Raw genomic sequence first — 17,399 nt, 5'->3', positions numbered from 1 at the left:
GGAAGTTAAGGCTTCGTTGAGTTGCCCTAGCCTCAGTTCCAAATGGTAAAAGAGGGGGTTTTGAGTTTTATTGTACGTGTATAAGAACAAGGCTTTGTAAAGTTAGTTATTTGTTGAAGAAATTGAAAATTTGCTCCAATTTATCTGAATGTTCCTTTTACGAATTAGAGCTTTAAAGCTTTAAGGTTATCTTTCCTTCTCAGGAAAGTTTGAAAGAATATATGGGCAAAAAATAAATAAAAAGGAAAAATAGAAAGAAAAATAAAAAAATAGATTTAATATTTTATTTATTTTAAAAAAAATTTTATATGAAGATTAAATAATTAAAAGATATATAAGTTTTTTTATTTATTTTTCGTCTTTTTTTATAATAAAACTAAACATAGAAAATTATTTTTCAAAATTTTTTATTCTTTCTATGAATCAAACATATCTTATTTATGAACAATCATTTTAGGTGATTTTCTGCATCTAGTTATAATGTATGTATAACCGTAACGTAGCTTTCTCTCCCAGTTTGAAGAAGAAAAGCTACAGATACCAGGAAGAGAATATTTCCGAATTAGGAGTTTGGTCTGGGCTTTAGCTAGACATTTCTTCTAGGTTTTGGATGCCACAAGGAGGAGATGCAGGTCTCCTTTTTCTTTTCTGCATTGTCAGTTGAATATATGATGGATATAATGAATTCCTAGGATGTAGCAGCTGACGGGAAGAATGAAGGATATTACGGTACCATAATGTTCCATTTTCTTGACTGATTCCACTTAAGAGTAGAGATTATGCATGCAACAATTGAGGTTTGAACAATGTGTTTTTTTTTTTCTCTGTTTAAATGGTCAATTTATTGGGTGTGGGTATGTCGTTTTATTCTTGAGAATTTATATCGGCTCCCGTAACAACACGTTATAGCTAAAATTAAAAAAATACTCCTTTTCTCTACTACCTCTTTTTCCAAAACAAGAATTGTAACCTTGTTTTACTTTTGTAGGTGAAATGGGAGTAAACAGTGTTTGGAATAAAAAATGGGGAAGAATAGAAAGATTTCGACTATTGAGGCCTGGATGGAGAGGATTTATGAGAGGTTCCGAGTTCTTCCAAACAAAAGTTACCTATAAAAAAAGAAAAGGTGAAAATGGAAGTAAACAGTGTTACGGAATAAAAAGTGGTGAAGAATTAGAAAGATTTTGACAATGCCTTCGAGGCCCCTAGGATGGAGAGGATTTATGGAGGTTCCAGTTCAAGTTCCAATGAGGATAAAATTACCCTATTAAAAAAAAAAAGATTTTGATTATAAAAAACTTAACAAAAAAAATATCACGGATTTTTAGAAATTTAGCGTAATGTCCAGAACTATAGCGTCAAAACCTCTCATAGTGTTACGAAGAGCCTCTAGGCATTTCCCCGGTATTCAAAAGCAAGGATTCTAACTCCGAATGCTGTAAATGCTGTAAAGAGCGTCGGACTTGAAAATGATCTCTGAAAATGCCAAAAGAGGAAAAAAAAAAAAATCAAAAACCTTATCAGTTCACTTCTAAAATCATTTGTCTGATAATCATTTGCTTATCCATTAGCGTTAAACAACACAAGTTTTCTTAGTGTTACTGGAGAAGTTAGATGGAAAACAATGGCAGAAAAAGGAAACAGTTGATGTATATGAATTTTTCAAGGCCAGAATAGTCTTTCAGCTGTAGGGTAATTTTGTTCTGAAAAACCAAATTCAATTATTAAATACATCCATTTTTTAAAAAAAAGGTAAATTATGGATATGAAATGACAAAATTACCCTTTTCATCATCAACCTTTAAATCCTACCCATCTAAGAACCTTCCCCCATCTTTTCTTTTGTCAAATCTCCTTTTTCCTTTTCTTTTCTTCCTTTTTACATTTTTTTATTATTCTTCAAACGAAAATATGTTTTGGATGGAACTTTTGTGAAGATGATATTCCCCCTTTTCCCTTTTAATCTTTCCTTTTCTTACACTTTTGTTTTACTATTCTAAGGAAAATATTATAGGGACGGAACTTTTGTGAAGATAATCCTTGGGAATAATAATAAATAAATAAAACTGAGAAAACAGATAATTCATAGATTTTGAAAAACTGGCGAAATGTGAAGATTAATATGAGTTGGGATTAATGATAGGGTTCGACATAAAAAATGAAGATTAATGAGTTGGGGATTAACAACAGGTTAGAGAAGATGGATGAGGCTTTTGTTTTTCTTCATGAAGAAGAGATAGAACCCTAATTAGTGAATAAGGTTTGAAAAAGGAGATAAAAAAAAAGGTGAGAAAGGAGCAGCCAGTATGCCTGTCCGACCAGTTCATGTAAATACATGAAAGTCACCAACCCAAACAAGTGATTTCATGTAAATATAGTATAATATAATTGTTCTTATTTTAGCTTTACAACACATCGATATAGCATTTTAGCTCAATTCCCATAGTGAACAACAAAATAGGAGCTCATTACGTATTTTATTTGAGTCCCTTAACTTCTAGTAGGACAGGAGATACCTATTGGATTTTTAAAGAGTCAAGCATCACCCATAGAATAGCATATATAAACACTAGGAAACAACGGAAGATCCTCGGTAGAAACCATGCAGTTTTGTACCCATCCATTAATACCTACAGGAAATTTGAGAAAGTTGATTTTGCAGAAATGAAACCAGTTAGAATATCTCTCCTTTCTTTTTTTCCTTCTTTTTTGGGGAATTTTTTTGAAGCAATGTGATTGTGTATTTTACTGGTGTGGTGCAGGAGTCTGATAAAGAGAAATCATTGGTTTCTACTCAAATAAGACTTACCTTAATTATTCTGACGGTTGGCAGATAGATACGCGAAAATGATGGACAGTATGATGAAGAATGCCACAATCTGCATTGAGATTAATATAATCACTAATCAGTAGGGGATCTTCCATGAAGATATGACGAGGTAGAGAATTAGCATATAGGCTTACCAGAGCTGAATTATATCTTGGTTCGCTCCTGATTACATAGGATTTCCTGTTGGAACGCCAACAAAATTGTCAGACACAGAAATCGGGTTGATAGAGGATTACTGTAGTACTTTGACAACAAACCTTTTGGTAAGGGCTCCAGATTCCCTGCAAATTTTCTGTACTGCTTCTAGCCTGCTCAATGCTTTTGTAGCATTCGGGTCATTCTTGTCAACCTATAGCAGCCAACCGCAACACTATCTTCAGTGAATAAGAACACCAGTATAGATCAAGAAGAACAATGAATTTATCATCTTCAAAAGCTGGCTACCACCTAAGACTAGAAAAGTTCCCTCCATTTCCAAGGACACTGTCATTGGGTGATGATTAGAGAAGAGCCACTACAGTTGTTTAATTTTATTAATGGTAAATAATTATGAGTATACCCCTAATCGTCATGGCTTGGAACTCTCATTCTTCCTATTGCCTTTCCATGGCATTACCATCTTAAAGATTTATTGAGCATCTAAAGAAGTTTTGGTAAAAATAAGCATAGTATATAAAATGATGAGCAAATGGTATATTAACTCTATTAAGTTGAAGAAAAGCACTTTCTCCTTGCTGGCTAATGCATCTCGTATGGTACATATGAAAAGGCGCCGTACCTTGGACTTCAGCATACAAGAAAAATCGAAGAAAGCACCATAGACATCAGACATCGCTTTTGTTCTGTCAATAACTTTGGCAGTAAGACCTAGAAAAAAACAAACCACCAAAGTGGACCGAGAGTTAAACACCAGTTAACACGGCATATTCTGTTTGCTCAAAAAAAAAATTATATCAAGGTAAAGGACAGCCCCCAAAACATCACTATCAACGATATTCTATCATAAGGAATCACAATCATCCATAGAATAACAGAAGGGAAACAGGGAGGGGGTGCCTTTCTCTTAGTACTATCCATGATATTCTATCAGAAGGAATCACAATTGTCCATAGAATAAGAGAAGGGAATCGGGGAGGGGGTGTATTGTAATAAGACAACTTGAATGCAGGTGCAAGCAAGATTTACTCATTCAAGCATTTGCAAATTCATTGAGCATCAAAATTATTCAAATGCTAAAGAAACATCCTTCTGTAGGTGTGTGTAGGCACGTTTATCACATCAATCAGCTTAACAAGCTCATAGGAAGGAAGCTCTTCAATATCTACGGTTGGACTTCAAGCAGAGGGATCAATATCAGTCGGACCACAGTTGAGCATAACTAAAACAATCAGTTAATCATTACCAATCATAGCCACCTTCCATGGCTCAAACCGAATTTAAATCATACTACTACTTCTCGATTATGAATTTAAAACCATTAGGTCAAAGAATCAAATGATAAATACAGCTTCAAAACCACCAGCAGTTATCATAGCAATATGTTCACAGATGTCTTGGACAACATGAAGCAATCCAAGTTTAACATTGCCAGGTGTCTATGGAACTGGTCACTCAAGGTCAATTACTATTTGCCCATACATTAACTTCTCATGAATTTTTAATAGTATTATCATCCAATGACAAAAGTAAAAACTGGAAGGTGTAAAGGAAGTGCAATAAGCATAACAAGAAAACCAATAGAATAAATTAAGTAAAGTTTCTCTGTTACATGTTTAACAGTCCAGAAGTAAGGAAAGCAATATCCATAATTAGCAACTTACCACGCCTCATTTTTACTACTCCTCTGAAGACCTCAATATTGTTGTAGCATAAAGCTAGTGTCCCGATTGCCATGATCTAGTAAAAGTAGCACAATATCAGATGAGACAAACTTCCACAGGATCATCCTATAAGGATTAATGATATCAACATGATGAACATAGATGGCACTCATCAAATCAGGCAAAATTGTAAAAGTCAACCTATACACAATAAGAATGGTAAAACATTCGAAACTTTTTTATCAAGTGAGAAAGCATGGTAGAAATAGAAAAATAGAAAAAGAAACAAACGAATCCCGAATTGGGACAGAACTACTAGCTCAATAAAGAAAAGATTTAAGATCAGACTATTACCTGTATAGACAGAAAAAAAAAAAAAGGAATGTCATTCAGCCAATGGATAATGGAACATATCATTGTATTACCAAACCATCGGGTGGGAAGATGCAATTGCCTATTCCAGATGGCTACTATGTGGTTTAACTTGTTCAGGAATTTTAGCATGCGATACTGTTGCATGCTCATCTTACACAACAGATTTTCCTAGATTTCTGTTATCATTAGTTGCTATAGTTTTAACAAACAATATTTAGCAAGTCCAGAAGATGAATACAATCGTTAAGTACGTCGACTAGAGTAACATATAAAAGTATTAATAAACTTTCTCCAGACTCGATCTATCTTCAAATTGCACAATAGAAGCAAAGTATAAGATCAATTTGGGACGGGCTCGAAGGAGGACAAGGAAAGAACCATAACTTTGGAAGTAAATAGAGCTATATTACAAACAGTTATCACAAAAACGCTGTTACTGCTTTATGCTTGATTTTTGAGATCTCTTGAAATAGCAGGATTAATGAATGCAACATAATGGCATAAGCTATGTAAAAATGTTCGTCTACAACCAGTAGTATTTTTTTGAGAGCCTTCAATGCTAAGTAGAAACTATACTGTCCATACAGCAGACCTTCAGCTCAAGGGTTATTATTATTTGTGTCCAACCAGGAAAAAATGAGACTAAATCGGTATAGAAAATGCTGATATTTTTTTTAATTCATTTTTTTTTTCCTTGATCAGAGAAATTATTATTTAGTTAGAGACTAGAATATAAAAAAATATAGCATGATAGGCAAGCTAGATAACCTGCAAACCTGAAATCACTGAGAGGATATTCGTTACTCCCTTACATGAATACAAACAGGCCAATTTATGGCAAATAGAGAAACCAGAAGTTAGTAGAGAAGATTTAAACCTGTGGGATAGCACAAAATCGAAATATTGCTGGACTCTGCAAAGCAGACATGTATGTCAGGCAATCTTCCATATGTATTAAAGCATTAGTGACCATGTCATTCAAGCATTGCACTGCTTTGATTGAGTTTTCCTCCTCTTTCAAGTCCTGAGATAAATATTTTCAGAATATAGCAATAAATAGGCAATAAGACTCAAGCATAGATAGGGATATAAAAATCTTTTATATTTTGGAATCACATATCCACACTGGCAATTATAGGATACTGCATTACATCATGAAAGAATCAAAATGACAGATAAACTCATAGATACAACTATAATCTGAAAATAAAATATGGGAAAGGGACACACCTCAAGTTTGTTAACATATTTACTCCAAATCTCACGGGGCCAAAACATGCGTGACTTTGGGATCTCATTTATATCCTCCAGATAATCTCGGATTATATTTGTTTTCTGGGATTTATGAGACACAAAAAGTTGAGACGGGATGAAGCATACCAGTTGCAGCATATATCAAATTAATACAACTATTACCTGAAGAAATAAACCCATTGAGTTGGAGAGTTCATCAGAAGCCAAATCTTCCAACTTGGAGGCATGGAAAAGCTTGGACAATCCTAATCCAACAAGTCCTGCTACATAGTGGCAATATTCATCATAGTCATCAATGGTTTCCACCTGCAATAGGAGTAGAATTATCGGCATCACATGTGAATTACATTTTATTTTTCAGAACTTTTGGGCATAATCCAAAGATGAATTTAGTTCTAGTGCTATTCAGATGTTCATTACATAAGGAGGTTATTTGGAGAAATACAATGTGTGTTAGAAACTTCATAAAAAAATATATTCCAATCTCAAAGGAGCTATTGTCTGAGCTTCTGCCAGAATTATGGTTGTCTACTAACACAATAACAGATGAACGAACAGAGATCTCAAGGCCAGTCACCAGATACTGCAATTCATAGTATGACAGCAAAATCTTCTTCTTCTTTTTTTCCTTTTTTGTCCATTTACATTCTTTTTAACCATCCAAATAGCTAGATTTATCGGATGTTTGAGACCATCCAAAACAGGGGATCTGAGAAAAAAAATTTCAACAGCATACTCACTGCTAATAAAAAAAGTAACACACAAGTCCAAGATTTTACACAATTTATGACATAAAATACTATCATTTCAATAACTATGAGCTTGATTTTATTTTTTTTATAAACTACAGCTTTTATGATTGGCAGGCTAGTGGATAATTGAATACCTACAAAATGAGACAAGAAAAAGGAGAAGAGCAATGTGGATGTGGTGTTAGCACATGCTCATGAAAATTGAAATTGGGAAATAAGGCTATGTTAAGTTAGGGGTCATAGCTGAAGATTTCTCTTGCAAAATTTTCAATATTTTGGTTTTGTGGACCGATCAAAAGTAATTGCAGAACCTTATTAGTCAACTTAATCGCACTGGTTTCACCAGCCGACGCAACAACTTAACATGAGTATTCTTGATATAAGCGACCGGTTAAAGCAAACAGAAAGAAATATAAAAAAATCCTGAGCCAATTCTCCTTTTTCTCCTGCATGATACATTCATTATAAACCTCCTCTTTTTTTGGCAGAAACAAACATTTCATTGCATAAAATAAGAAAAAACAAAGACATTCATTACAAACCTCTTTGCAAATAAATTTTGCCATTCCTGCCCCCATTCGTTTGGTGATGTCTTCAATTGCCTCCTGATAACTGCAACAAATTTTTTGGATAACATAAGTGGTTTGTAGAAGATGTGTATACATTTTTTTTTTATCAGATAGAAGATGTGTATATATTCAAGAACTCAAAAAACATATTCTTATATTTCAGACAAACAAATGCATGCAGCAAGTTTAACCAACAAGCACATGAAATAGATTCCAATGCAATCATACAAAGGGATTTAAGCCTATAAACTTAGACCTTGTTTAGTAACTGTTTTTAAGAACAATTTTCTATTTTTTAGAACAGAGTTACATGTTTGACAACTAAAAAGTAGAAAACAATTTTTTGTTCTTAAAAACAAAAAAAAATATATGATATTTTCAGAGAACATCTTTTAATTGTTTTCACTTATTTTCTAAGGATTGTTGTATGAAGTATATTCATTAGGAATATACTTCATACTACAATCCTGCAAAGGACCTCTATGACATGATACCTAGATATAACCCAAACCCAAACTTTAAAATCCCAGCTACTTTAGATTCCAGTGTCTCAAAACTAGAATTTCTTGACTCTGTTTAAGCATCATAACATGGAATAACAATATATTTGGAGAAATTGTTAGCATCAACTCACTAAACTATCGTGGTTACCTATTCATTTTGCATCCAACGATTGCAATCAGGGAAAAAAAAAAAGGGGAAGAGAAAAACACATCCTAAATTTAGAGGATCTGTACTGTAGCTAACCTCCTTTGTAATCAGATTCTCAACAATCAGCTGCATTACTAATCACTAGATGACCTGCCAGTTGTTTTGGAAACATACAGGGGCAGGATGCTCATTGGGCATCCAGTTATTTTGGAGAAGTCAAGGGGCCATTTAGAATTCAAGCCTTTCATGTTTTTGTCAGTGACTAGACACTCCAGGATCCTACTGTACACAAAACAGTGTCAATCAACCTAGACAGATGGTTTGCTGCCATAGACCAAGTGTCAATAGGTGGACAGTTGAATTCTGGAAATCATAACTTATGGATTTATTTATTTATTTGATAGGTAATAAGTTCTTGTGGATATGCATATAAAAAAATTAAACTGCAGTGTAATTTCAAATCAAGATTATGCCAACTTGAACCTTTCAACATCAATATGAAAGAAATTTTTATTTCAATCATATTCTAAAACTATGCTCTTAAAAATTACAAAGTTAATGTTCATCTATAATGATGAAATTGGTGACTAAAGGGTAAATATAGAAATTTATGATTTCCTGATTGTTTAAATGAAAAGTTTGCAAGTTCGAACTTGGATGTTCAAACTTGTTTGACTTCACTGATGTCTTCAGCAAATTAGTCCTCCTTAGGTTTTCTATAAATACATTTAAAATGGCAGTCTGGTCATTACAGACCCCAGATAGCCACATTGACATCTAGAAGTCCCCCACATATTACAGGCTACAAATATTTTTTTTTTTTGATCAATAAGTATATAATTGTATTGCAAAGAGGCGCTCAAATAGCGACCCACCGAATTACAGTATAAAGGGACTTACCCCCTTACAAAAGGGCCCATACAACAAGGAAAAAAACAAAAAAAATCCTCTCCCTTAACGCATACACACCCACTCTATAAAATCTATTAAGGTCGAAGGACCATCTTTTATCCACAATTTGGTTTCCGACCACAATAAATACACAAAAGATACTTTCAGCCTTTGAATGAACAGCCCGCAATCCTCAAAAGCAATTGAATTTCTAGCCTGCCATATAACCCAAAACAAGTATAACGGTCCCAATTGCCACGCCACCTTCCTCTTCTTTCCCACAAAAGAGCCCCTCCATCCTAAAAGGGTTTCCTTGACCGAAAGAGGAAAAACCCACAAAACTCCAAAAAAAGAAAGGAACAACATCCACACTTCCCAGTGACTACTAAGGACAAATATGCAACTAAGCACTTGAAGAATTTAAAATCTAACTTGTCTAGGAGCCTTTGACTACATCCTCATGACATCAAAGGTGGGGGAATAAATAGAAGATACAGTTTTTGATCAGTACATGGTTGCAGGAGCTTTAATATGAATAATAAGAGAAGTCATATTCACAGATAGAAACATTTGAGTATTTATAAGAGGAAAAGTGCAAGAATAAGAATTAACCCTCTTTCAAGCTCCAGAAAAGCAGTTGAAACATGATGGAATTGGTCCATGAGAACCTTGTAGTCCTTTGTACCACCTTAACAGAAAAGAAAGAGGCACGATTAGGGAGCAAACTAAAATTGTATACATGTCAACACATAAATATATACCATGTACTCTACAGAAATATTTTGCAACTTTGACAGAAAATGGTTTTCAGTTCTTGCTTTGTATGGTATAAAAACACCATGTGCTCTACAGAAATATTTTGTAATTTTTGAACAGAAAAAGGTTTTCAGTTCTTGCTTTGTATGGTATAAAACTATCGAGATAAGAAAGCTGTTGCCCCTAGCTAAAAGAGTTTGCTATATATATATATATATATATATAGAGAGAGAGAGAGAGAGAGAGAGAGAGAAGAAAATTCCAAGAACACATAGTGAATATTCTAATGAAAAGGACAAGTGCAACCTTTAAAAAAAACAAAAAACTGGTCAAGTGGCTCTGCTTGAAACTTAAATCCAGTCTTGGAAGAGTGGCATATGACAGTGTATTTTCTAAATGAACCACATTAGAAATTGCTCTGAACACATCCAATTGTCAGGATTCTGAAACAATCAGACATATAGTATGTTCTCCAGGACTTTACTTCTCTCTATGGTTGATATTCTTAAACAGTTAGACATAAAAGAAGATAATTGGCTTCTATTATTCACAAAAATTTAACAGGAAAGCTTAGATTTTAACATGAACTTCTGCAATGAAAATTCAGAACTTTGTTGCTATTCATTGAAGAGTTAATGGAGACTTTACAAAGTTGGACGTAACCAGAGAAACCTGGCGGTGCATAGAAACGCTCCAGGGAGCAGGAATTAGAACATAGAAACTAGCCAAGCTAACTATCATAAGCACAGCCTAGCTTCTTCCTTTTTCACTAAATTAAAACAAAATATCTGAAAGAATTTAAGGGCCATATTTTTGACAAAAAAATAACCAAAACAGTATTCTCCAGTTTGTGGAACCAAAGAAACCACAAATAAGAAATATGGTTGCAAAAGAGAAACAAATACGGTGAAAAGAGTTCATGATCCTCACATGCAAAATGCCAGTCACGGTCATATATATGACGATGAAAAGCTATCAGAATAGGCACTTTGACATCTGTACGAATGCTTGTATCATCCTCTGTAAAAGAACCATAGATGAATTAGGAGGGTGAGCATATATCCACTTAGTAACATAGTATAACTGAAAGTAAGAGATAACAGGAAATTTTGAAATAACACCAAAATGCCCCAGTGAACCTTCCAAAATGTAGTGATCCATATGAACAAAGTGCAAAAACAAGACACAAAAAAATTATACAAAGGAGTTGATAGAAAATTGATTGCTTCAGGTGTAGCAACTTAAAAAAATAAAATAAAAAGGAAAACAAGAGAGAAGACTGAAAGTTTTGTCATTCAACTAAGTCATCAACTAAGGCAATATATTCATGAAACCAAGGTTTGGTTAATCTCAATTTTGATGATAACAAAACAAGGTTTGGAACTAATATTATATTTCAAGTGTGATTAGGCAAAAAGATTTCCAAAGTGGCAATCACAAAGACAAAATCAAGCCAAAGAGAAATCAATAAGAAGAAGAAGACCTCAAAGAGAAGTTCTTTTCAAGACCCAAGCTTCATAAGATCTCTTTATAAGGTTGTTGGTGCACTAAGTTTTTTCATGCATTATATTCTTTACTTATGCACCAAAATCCAAGAGTTATTTCGTTTTAAATCCTTTAAAATTTGATGATTTCATGTTTTCAACTAAAACCTTGTATCAAATGTTTTTCAAACTTGTTTAAAAGGTTTTAAGTTGAAAAGAATGGTTGTTGAGCCAAAAACGGCTCAACCAATTGAACCAGTCGAGGAATAGGTTGACCCCCAGCTCAACCGGTCGAGGAGCAAGTCAACCCCCAACTCAACTGGTTGAGGGGTGCAAAAAACCTTATCTCTCTTCCAAAACGGTTGTTCAACCGGTCAAGGTTGAGCCTCAATCGGTCGAGGTCCAACAGTCACCTGCCAAGCATTAAATGCTAACGGATAGTCAACCAGTTGACCCCCAGCTCGACCGGTCGAACTCCCAACGGCTAGTTTGGTCGTTTTCTTCTATAAAAAGGCTCCAATCTTCATTGTTTCAAGAGCTTAACCTTCCAAAACCTTTCTTGAATATATTTGAGCCTTGGAAAAGTATTTTTTAGTGCACCATTGTTCTAAAACTTACATATCTTTAGTACACCATTCAATCCTAGTTTTCTTGTATCATTTAAGCCTAAAGTTTTGTACTAGGATATTGTGAAATTATTTGTATATCTTTGAGAGGAAGAATCTAAGTGTGAGGTATCACTTAGGGATTCTCAAGTGTGGGGTACCACTTGAGAAGTTGTTCAGGAGTGGGGTATCTCTTGAGGATTGTAAAGGGTGCTTGGAGCCAAAAGTCCAAAAGGGTGGATTGGAACCATAATCCAATTGTATTGCTTGAAAACTTGGTTTGGAAGCCTTGAAATAGTGGAACTTCAAACTTGGGATTGAAGCTAGAGGAGAGTGAACGTAAGCCGGATTGCGCTGAACCACTATAAAAATCTTGTATTTGCATTCTCTCTTCTCTATTCTCTTACTTTATATACAATTGTTTTTATATTAATTTATTATATATTTGCATATAATTATCTCTTGCATTCACATAATTTAAATTTACAAAAAAATACCATCACCCTATTCACCCCCCTCTAAGGTGATTATCATAGGTTGGATTAGCCTAATTTTTCTAACAATATCAATTTTCCATCACGTTTAATCTATAAATTTTTTTGTCAACATTTAAAATAAATTTCAACGAATCAATAGTGCTCCTAAAGTGATAAGGTTCAATTCCAAATGTTCAAGACAAAACATCCTCGCCAAGTATAGAGAAATATAAAATTTATTCAGTGGATTGTCAATAATAGCAGGCATTCAGGATTTTTGTAACATTAAAATTTGCTTAGAAAATAAAAAGAGCCTTGAATCCACCAGGGCCAACCATTTGGAAAACTCACATTTTTATCAGAAGCTGGCAGCTGTTACAAATAAATTCCAAAACTAATAAAATTGATGCTAAGGAGAATATAACCGCCCCATAGAATATCACAACTTAATAAGTAAAAGGACGAGAGGTGGTAACCATGCAACCTTTTAATATGCAGTAAGCATAACTAGGACCTCATATGCACATTGAAATTAAAAGTAAGTGCCGAATATCATACAGTAGTAAATAAGAATACACTCAAGAACAGAGTGGACAAGTTGTGGTAACTGGTCATGGCACCAGCCAGAAGCATTGAGATGAAATATCCAAACACACACTAAATGGAGTATAATAGAAAGAAGTCTGAAAAAATCATATAAAGAATGTAGGGAAGCAGGGTGGAAAATTTCAGTGGCAGCAGGCACAAAATAGAAGGGCTAGCATACATGGCATTAAGTTAATGATTTAAGCAAAAGAATGCACTATGCCAAATACAACCTATCAGACAGAAATTATAAATTCTAGCACACATGGCATGAGTTTTAAGATAATAGGTACAAACCAACAGTGTCGAGTGCTCGAAGAACCAAATAGAAAATGCATATCTGCAAAACCATAAAAGAAATCATTAGGAAAGTTAGAACACAAAATTCAACGGTAGACTAAATTAGTGGCTTTCTTGTTCATTTGTGGAAAATCTAATTCAATTTAAGGCACAAAAAGAGAAAAACAAGATCAATCTCCACTAGCTCTATGAAATCTCAGAAGTCACTTTATGCCCTAAAATGTGTGATAAGACTTATTAGTGTCTAAATCCATTGAAAATAGACAAAGGTTGCATACTTCTGTTTTTCCTTTTTCTTTATTTTGGCGAGTTTAGAACATTGTATGCCTGTGAAGAATTTGGTGTTGATGAAAGAAAATGAGAGAAATTAATACCTGATCATTTGGTTACTTGATAAATTTTAGCAAACTCATTCAAATCTAATCAAAACATTCACAAAGTACATAAAATAAAAACACATAACAATACATCGATAAAATATACAAAGAATATTTAGCAGTTCGATATCCACAAGGACAATCCAAAGTTCAGAGAAAACACTGATTTATTTCAGTTGTCCACAATTTGCTCTGTTCTTGGACTTGCTGAAGAAGAGACGAAAGGAACTAATCCCTAATGATTCCATGAAGTGAAAAACTACTAGTTCTTAGGAGTTGACTGCACTCTCTGAATCACACTTAACTAAGAGCAAAATCTCACACACGAGTATTAAGAAAATTTAACGATTTCAATATCTAAATCTAGAAGTCAACAAAATTATCGGTAAGTTGCTCTGTTCTTAGACTCGATGAAAGAAGAGAATAAGAAAAACTAACACCTAATAATTCCAGTGAATAATGAAGGCACTGGTTAACTATCCAAATCGCACTCAAAAACACATAAAATCTCACAACATCTATTAAAAGTACACATCAATTCAACATCCGCAAGAGTAAGATAAGACGATCCAAAATTCAAACAAAACACCAAAAAAATTAATAAATAATGACCTAAAAATTCCACAAACATAATAAAATTTAGGATGCCCACTACAATGTCGGAATCGCTCCAAAAATAAAAATTAAAAATTAAAAATTAAAAATTAAAAATTAAAAATAAAAAAAAAACTCACACATCTAGTAAAAGTAATCATCAATTCAATATGCGCAAGGATAAGATACAACGGTCCAACATTCAAAGAAAACAGCAATTTCACTAAAAAAAACTTTCAAAAATATCAACAAATGTGCTTTTCTTCTGCTCGATTGAAAAAATAAAATAAACCTAATAAATTCGATTAACTAATAAAATTTAGGATGCCTCTCCACTACACTGTCAATATCGCACTAAAAGAAAAAACAAAAAAATCTCGCTCACAAAATTTTCAAAAAAAAAACTCACGGCGTTGCGGAGCTCGGTGCCGAGCTGTTGAATGACGAGACCGAAGCTGCGAGAGACCTTGTGGAGCAGAGTGTAGCAGAAGGCCCAGTGCGGCTCCGGCGGGATCTGCTTCTCGGCGTGGCGTACCGCCATTTTCAGCTTCAGCAGTGGGTATATGTCATCCGGATGCGTCAAAATCGCTCCCAAACTGCCCATTTACTCTGCTTTTCTCTGTATTTCGAGATCTGAAAATCGAGATTTGGAAATGGAGGAGTCGATTGAGAGTGAGTGAGCAATGGATTTATAAAATCGCTCAGGTTGATTTTGGCGTGGTGGTGTTGATGCCAATGCTTGGCCTGGTCCAACTAGACGACTTTGAATAGAGAGGATTTCATGAATTTAAAACTATAATATTAATAAAATATTTAGATTATTTATTTTGGTGGTAGGGATTTCCTATAAACAAATATTCTGAGATTCCATTTTTTATCATCCCATCATTCTTTTCAGTTTGGGGAGTATGTAAAAAGCATTTCTCATCAGTTTTCATATTTATAGAAGGAAAAATGTTTTAGCATATAAATAGTACACTTATCTTTATGTTAGAAGATAATAAATTTTTTAATCCAAAATCATTTGATATTAGGAAAAAAAAAATGACAATTGAGATATTCGATTAACCCTATTCTTGGAAAGATTATGAGAAGATATAACGGAAATAAAATTGAGAGAAAAATGAAAGAAAAATAAAAACTTGATTTATCCTATTTTTGGTTTTTCGAAGAGCTTAAGTGAAAAATAGAATTAGAAAAATAAAAAATATGTCTTGAGATAGCATATAAATTATTTTTATATGCTATTTAAATTTTATCTTAATATTTGTTTTTAATAAAATTATAAATTTAAAGTATTAGAAATATAAGAAACACTTTCCATAATCACTGTCAAAAGCGCTCTTAGAACCCGTTTGATAATGATTTAAAAATACGCTTTTAATATTTCTAATACTTTAACATTTTTATCATTCAAGTATTAAAAATATTATAAACATTTTCTAAAATTACATTCAAACACACTCTTAATAAGATTTAAAAAGTATTTTTTAAAAAAATAAAAATCATTTTTAGTACTTTATAGAAAAACACTTATAAATAATTATCTTAAAAACACTTAAAAACAAAATAAAAACATTTATATTAAAAACACTTAAAAAATAAATCTTATGAAACCGAAACACTTAAAAGAGACAGGATTCGAATACTTTGAAAAAAAAAACACCATTGATATTTTATTCTCTCTAATTTTTTTTTTTATCTTATATTCATTCTATATAATAATTCTAAGATGAGGTATAATGTATTCATATTTTATAATCATAAATTTGCACTTTGTTTATTTATTTTCTATATCACTCATTTTGCAATACAAATAATTTTGATTGAAAAAATAATTCCTAGTTAAAAAATACTAATATATATATATATATATATATATTATTTTACTTTATATTTTATATATTTATTTGGAAAAGTGAGATTTAATCCAATAATATGAAAATATATGAAAAAAAAAGGAAGCCCAGAATTTTTAAATTACTATTATCTTCACCTATTTAAAAATAATTTGAAATATATGTTTTTTTTAATAAGTTATTATTTCAAAAAATGTCATTTTACTTATCATGTAATTGAAATCAATTGATAACCAAACTCCTCTATATAAATGTTTCATTTCTTTTTAGATATTTTTTTTTTATTATTATTATTATTTGAGATTTTTTTCTCTAAAAACAACCATCTTAAAGGATTCTCATTTTAGTTTTCTAAAAATTTGGGAAATATTGTGCAAAAAAAATCATATTTAAATAGGATTAATATTTTTTTCTTACAATTTTAAGAGGAAATATTGTTAAACAAATCCTATTTAATCATAATTACTAATTCAAAAAGTAATAAGATTGTTTATTAAATAATAAATAATAAATTGAATAATATATAATAATAATTAATTTATTTAATATAAATATGTATTTATTTATTTGTATATTAAAGTACAACCATATTGTAAAATATTTTTTATCTGGGAAAATCTTATAACAAATTTTATTCTCTATTATATTAAATAATTATTGATATTATATAATAAATACAAATTTATGATTGACTTATTTATTATTAAGAATATGAATTTATTTTTAACTTATTACTATTATAATAGACTTTTTTTTTCAAATTTTTACTTTATAATGTAAAAAAAATATAAATAATAATAAAAATAATAAAATATTTAAACTGAAGATAAACATTTATATGAAGAAGTCTAGTTGTCAATTGATTTGGATGACATGATAAGTAAATGAACATTTTTTAGAATAATTCGTTAAAACATAGATATATATATATATATATATATATATATATATATATATATATATATATATATATATATATATATATATATATATATATATTAAATTATTTTTAAATAGATGAAAATAATACTAATTTAAATATTTTGAGTTTTTTTCTACATATTTTTATATTAGTGGATCAAATCCCCTTTTTCCCTATATTATTTAATATAATATTTAACATATACAAATCATTTTTTATATCCAACAACACAATATAATATTTTAATTTATTAAATTTAAATATTTTAATCATAAGTATATTTTCTATTCCTTTTTTAT

The 17,399-nt window shown here is 31.8% G+C and overlaps 1 protein-coding gene across 2 annotated transcripts; it reads right to left on the bottom strand.

The window, feature by feature from the left end:
* Window positions 1-1,267: 1,267 nt before the first annotated feature.
* LOC100265798 (squalene synthase 2) lies at window positions 1,268-15,252 on the bottom strand. 2 transcript variants are annotated; one of them, XM_002266114.5, is made up of 14 exons: window positions 14,729-15,252; window positions 13,346-13,388; window positions 10,829-10,918; window positions 9,755-9,830; window positions 7,574-7,643; window positions 6,442-6,585; window positions 6,256-6,360; window positions 5,903-6,049; window positions 4,651-4,726; window positions 3,609-3,697; window positions 3,088-3,179; window positions 2,965-3,010; window positions 2,810-2,879; window positions 1,268-1,476 (listed from the first exon to the last, which is right to left on the bottom strand). In XM_002266114.5, exons 1-13 carry the CDS (start codon window positions 14,921-14,923, stop codon window positions 2,811-2,813), a joined length of 1,242 nt encoding a protein of 413 aa, XP_002266150.1. In that variant the 5' UTR covers window positions 14,924-15,252; the 3' UTR covers window positions 1,268-1,476; window position 2,810. The 2 variants fall into 2 exon arrangements, with proteins under 2 accessions (XP_002266150.1, XP_010647676.1); XM_010649374.3 differs by lacking the exon at window positions 1,268-1,476 and adding an exon at window positions 2,343-2,630.
* Window positions 15,253-17,399: the final 2,147 nt, after the last annotated feature.

The sequence above is a fragment of the Vitis vinifera genome, chromosome 3 (assembly GCF_030704535.1).
Source record: "Vitis vinifera cultivar Pinot Noir 40024 chromosome 3, ASM3070453v1".
In the NCBI taxonomy this organism is placed as follows: domain Eukaryota; kingdom Viridiplantae; phylum Streptophyta; class Magnoliopsida; order Vitales; family Vitaceae; genus Vitis; species Vitis vinifera.
This window is presented reverse-complemented; position numbering and strand designations above follow the sequence as displayed.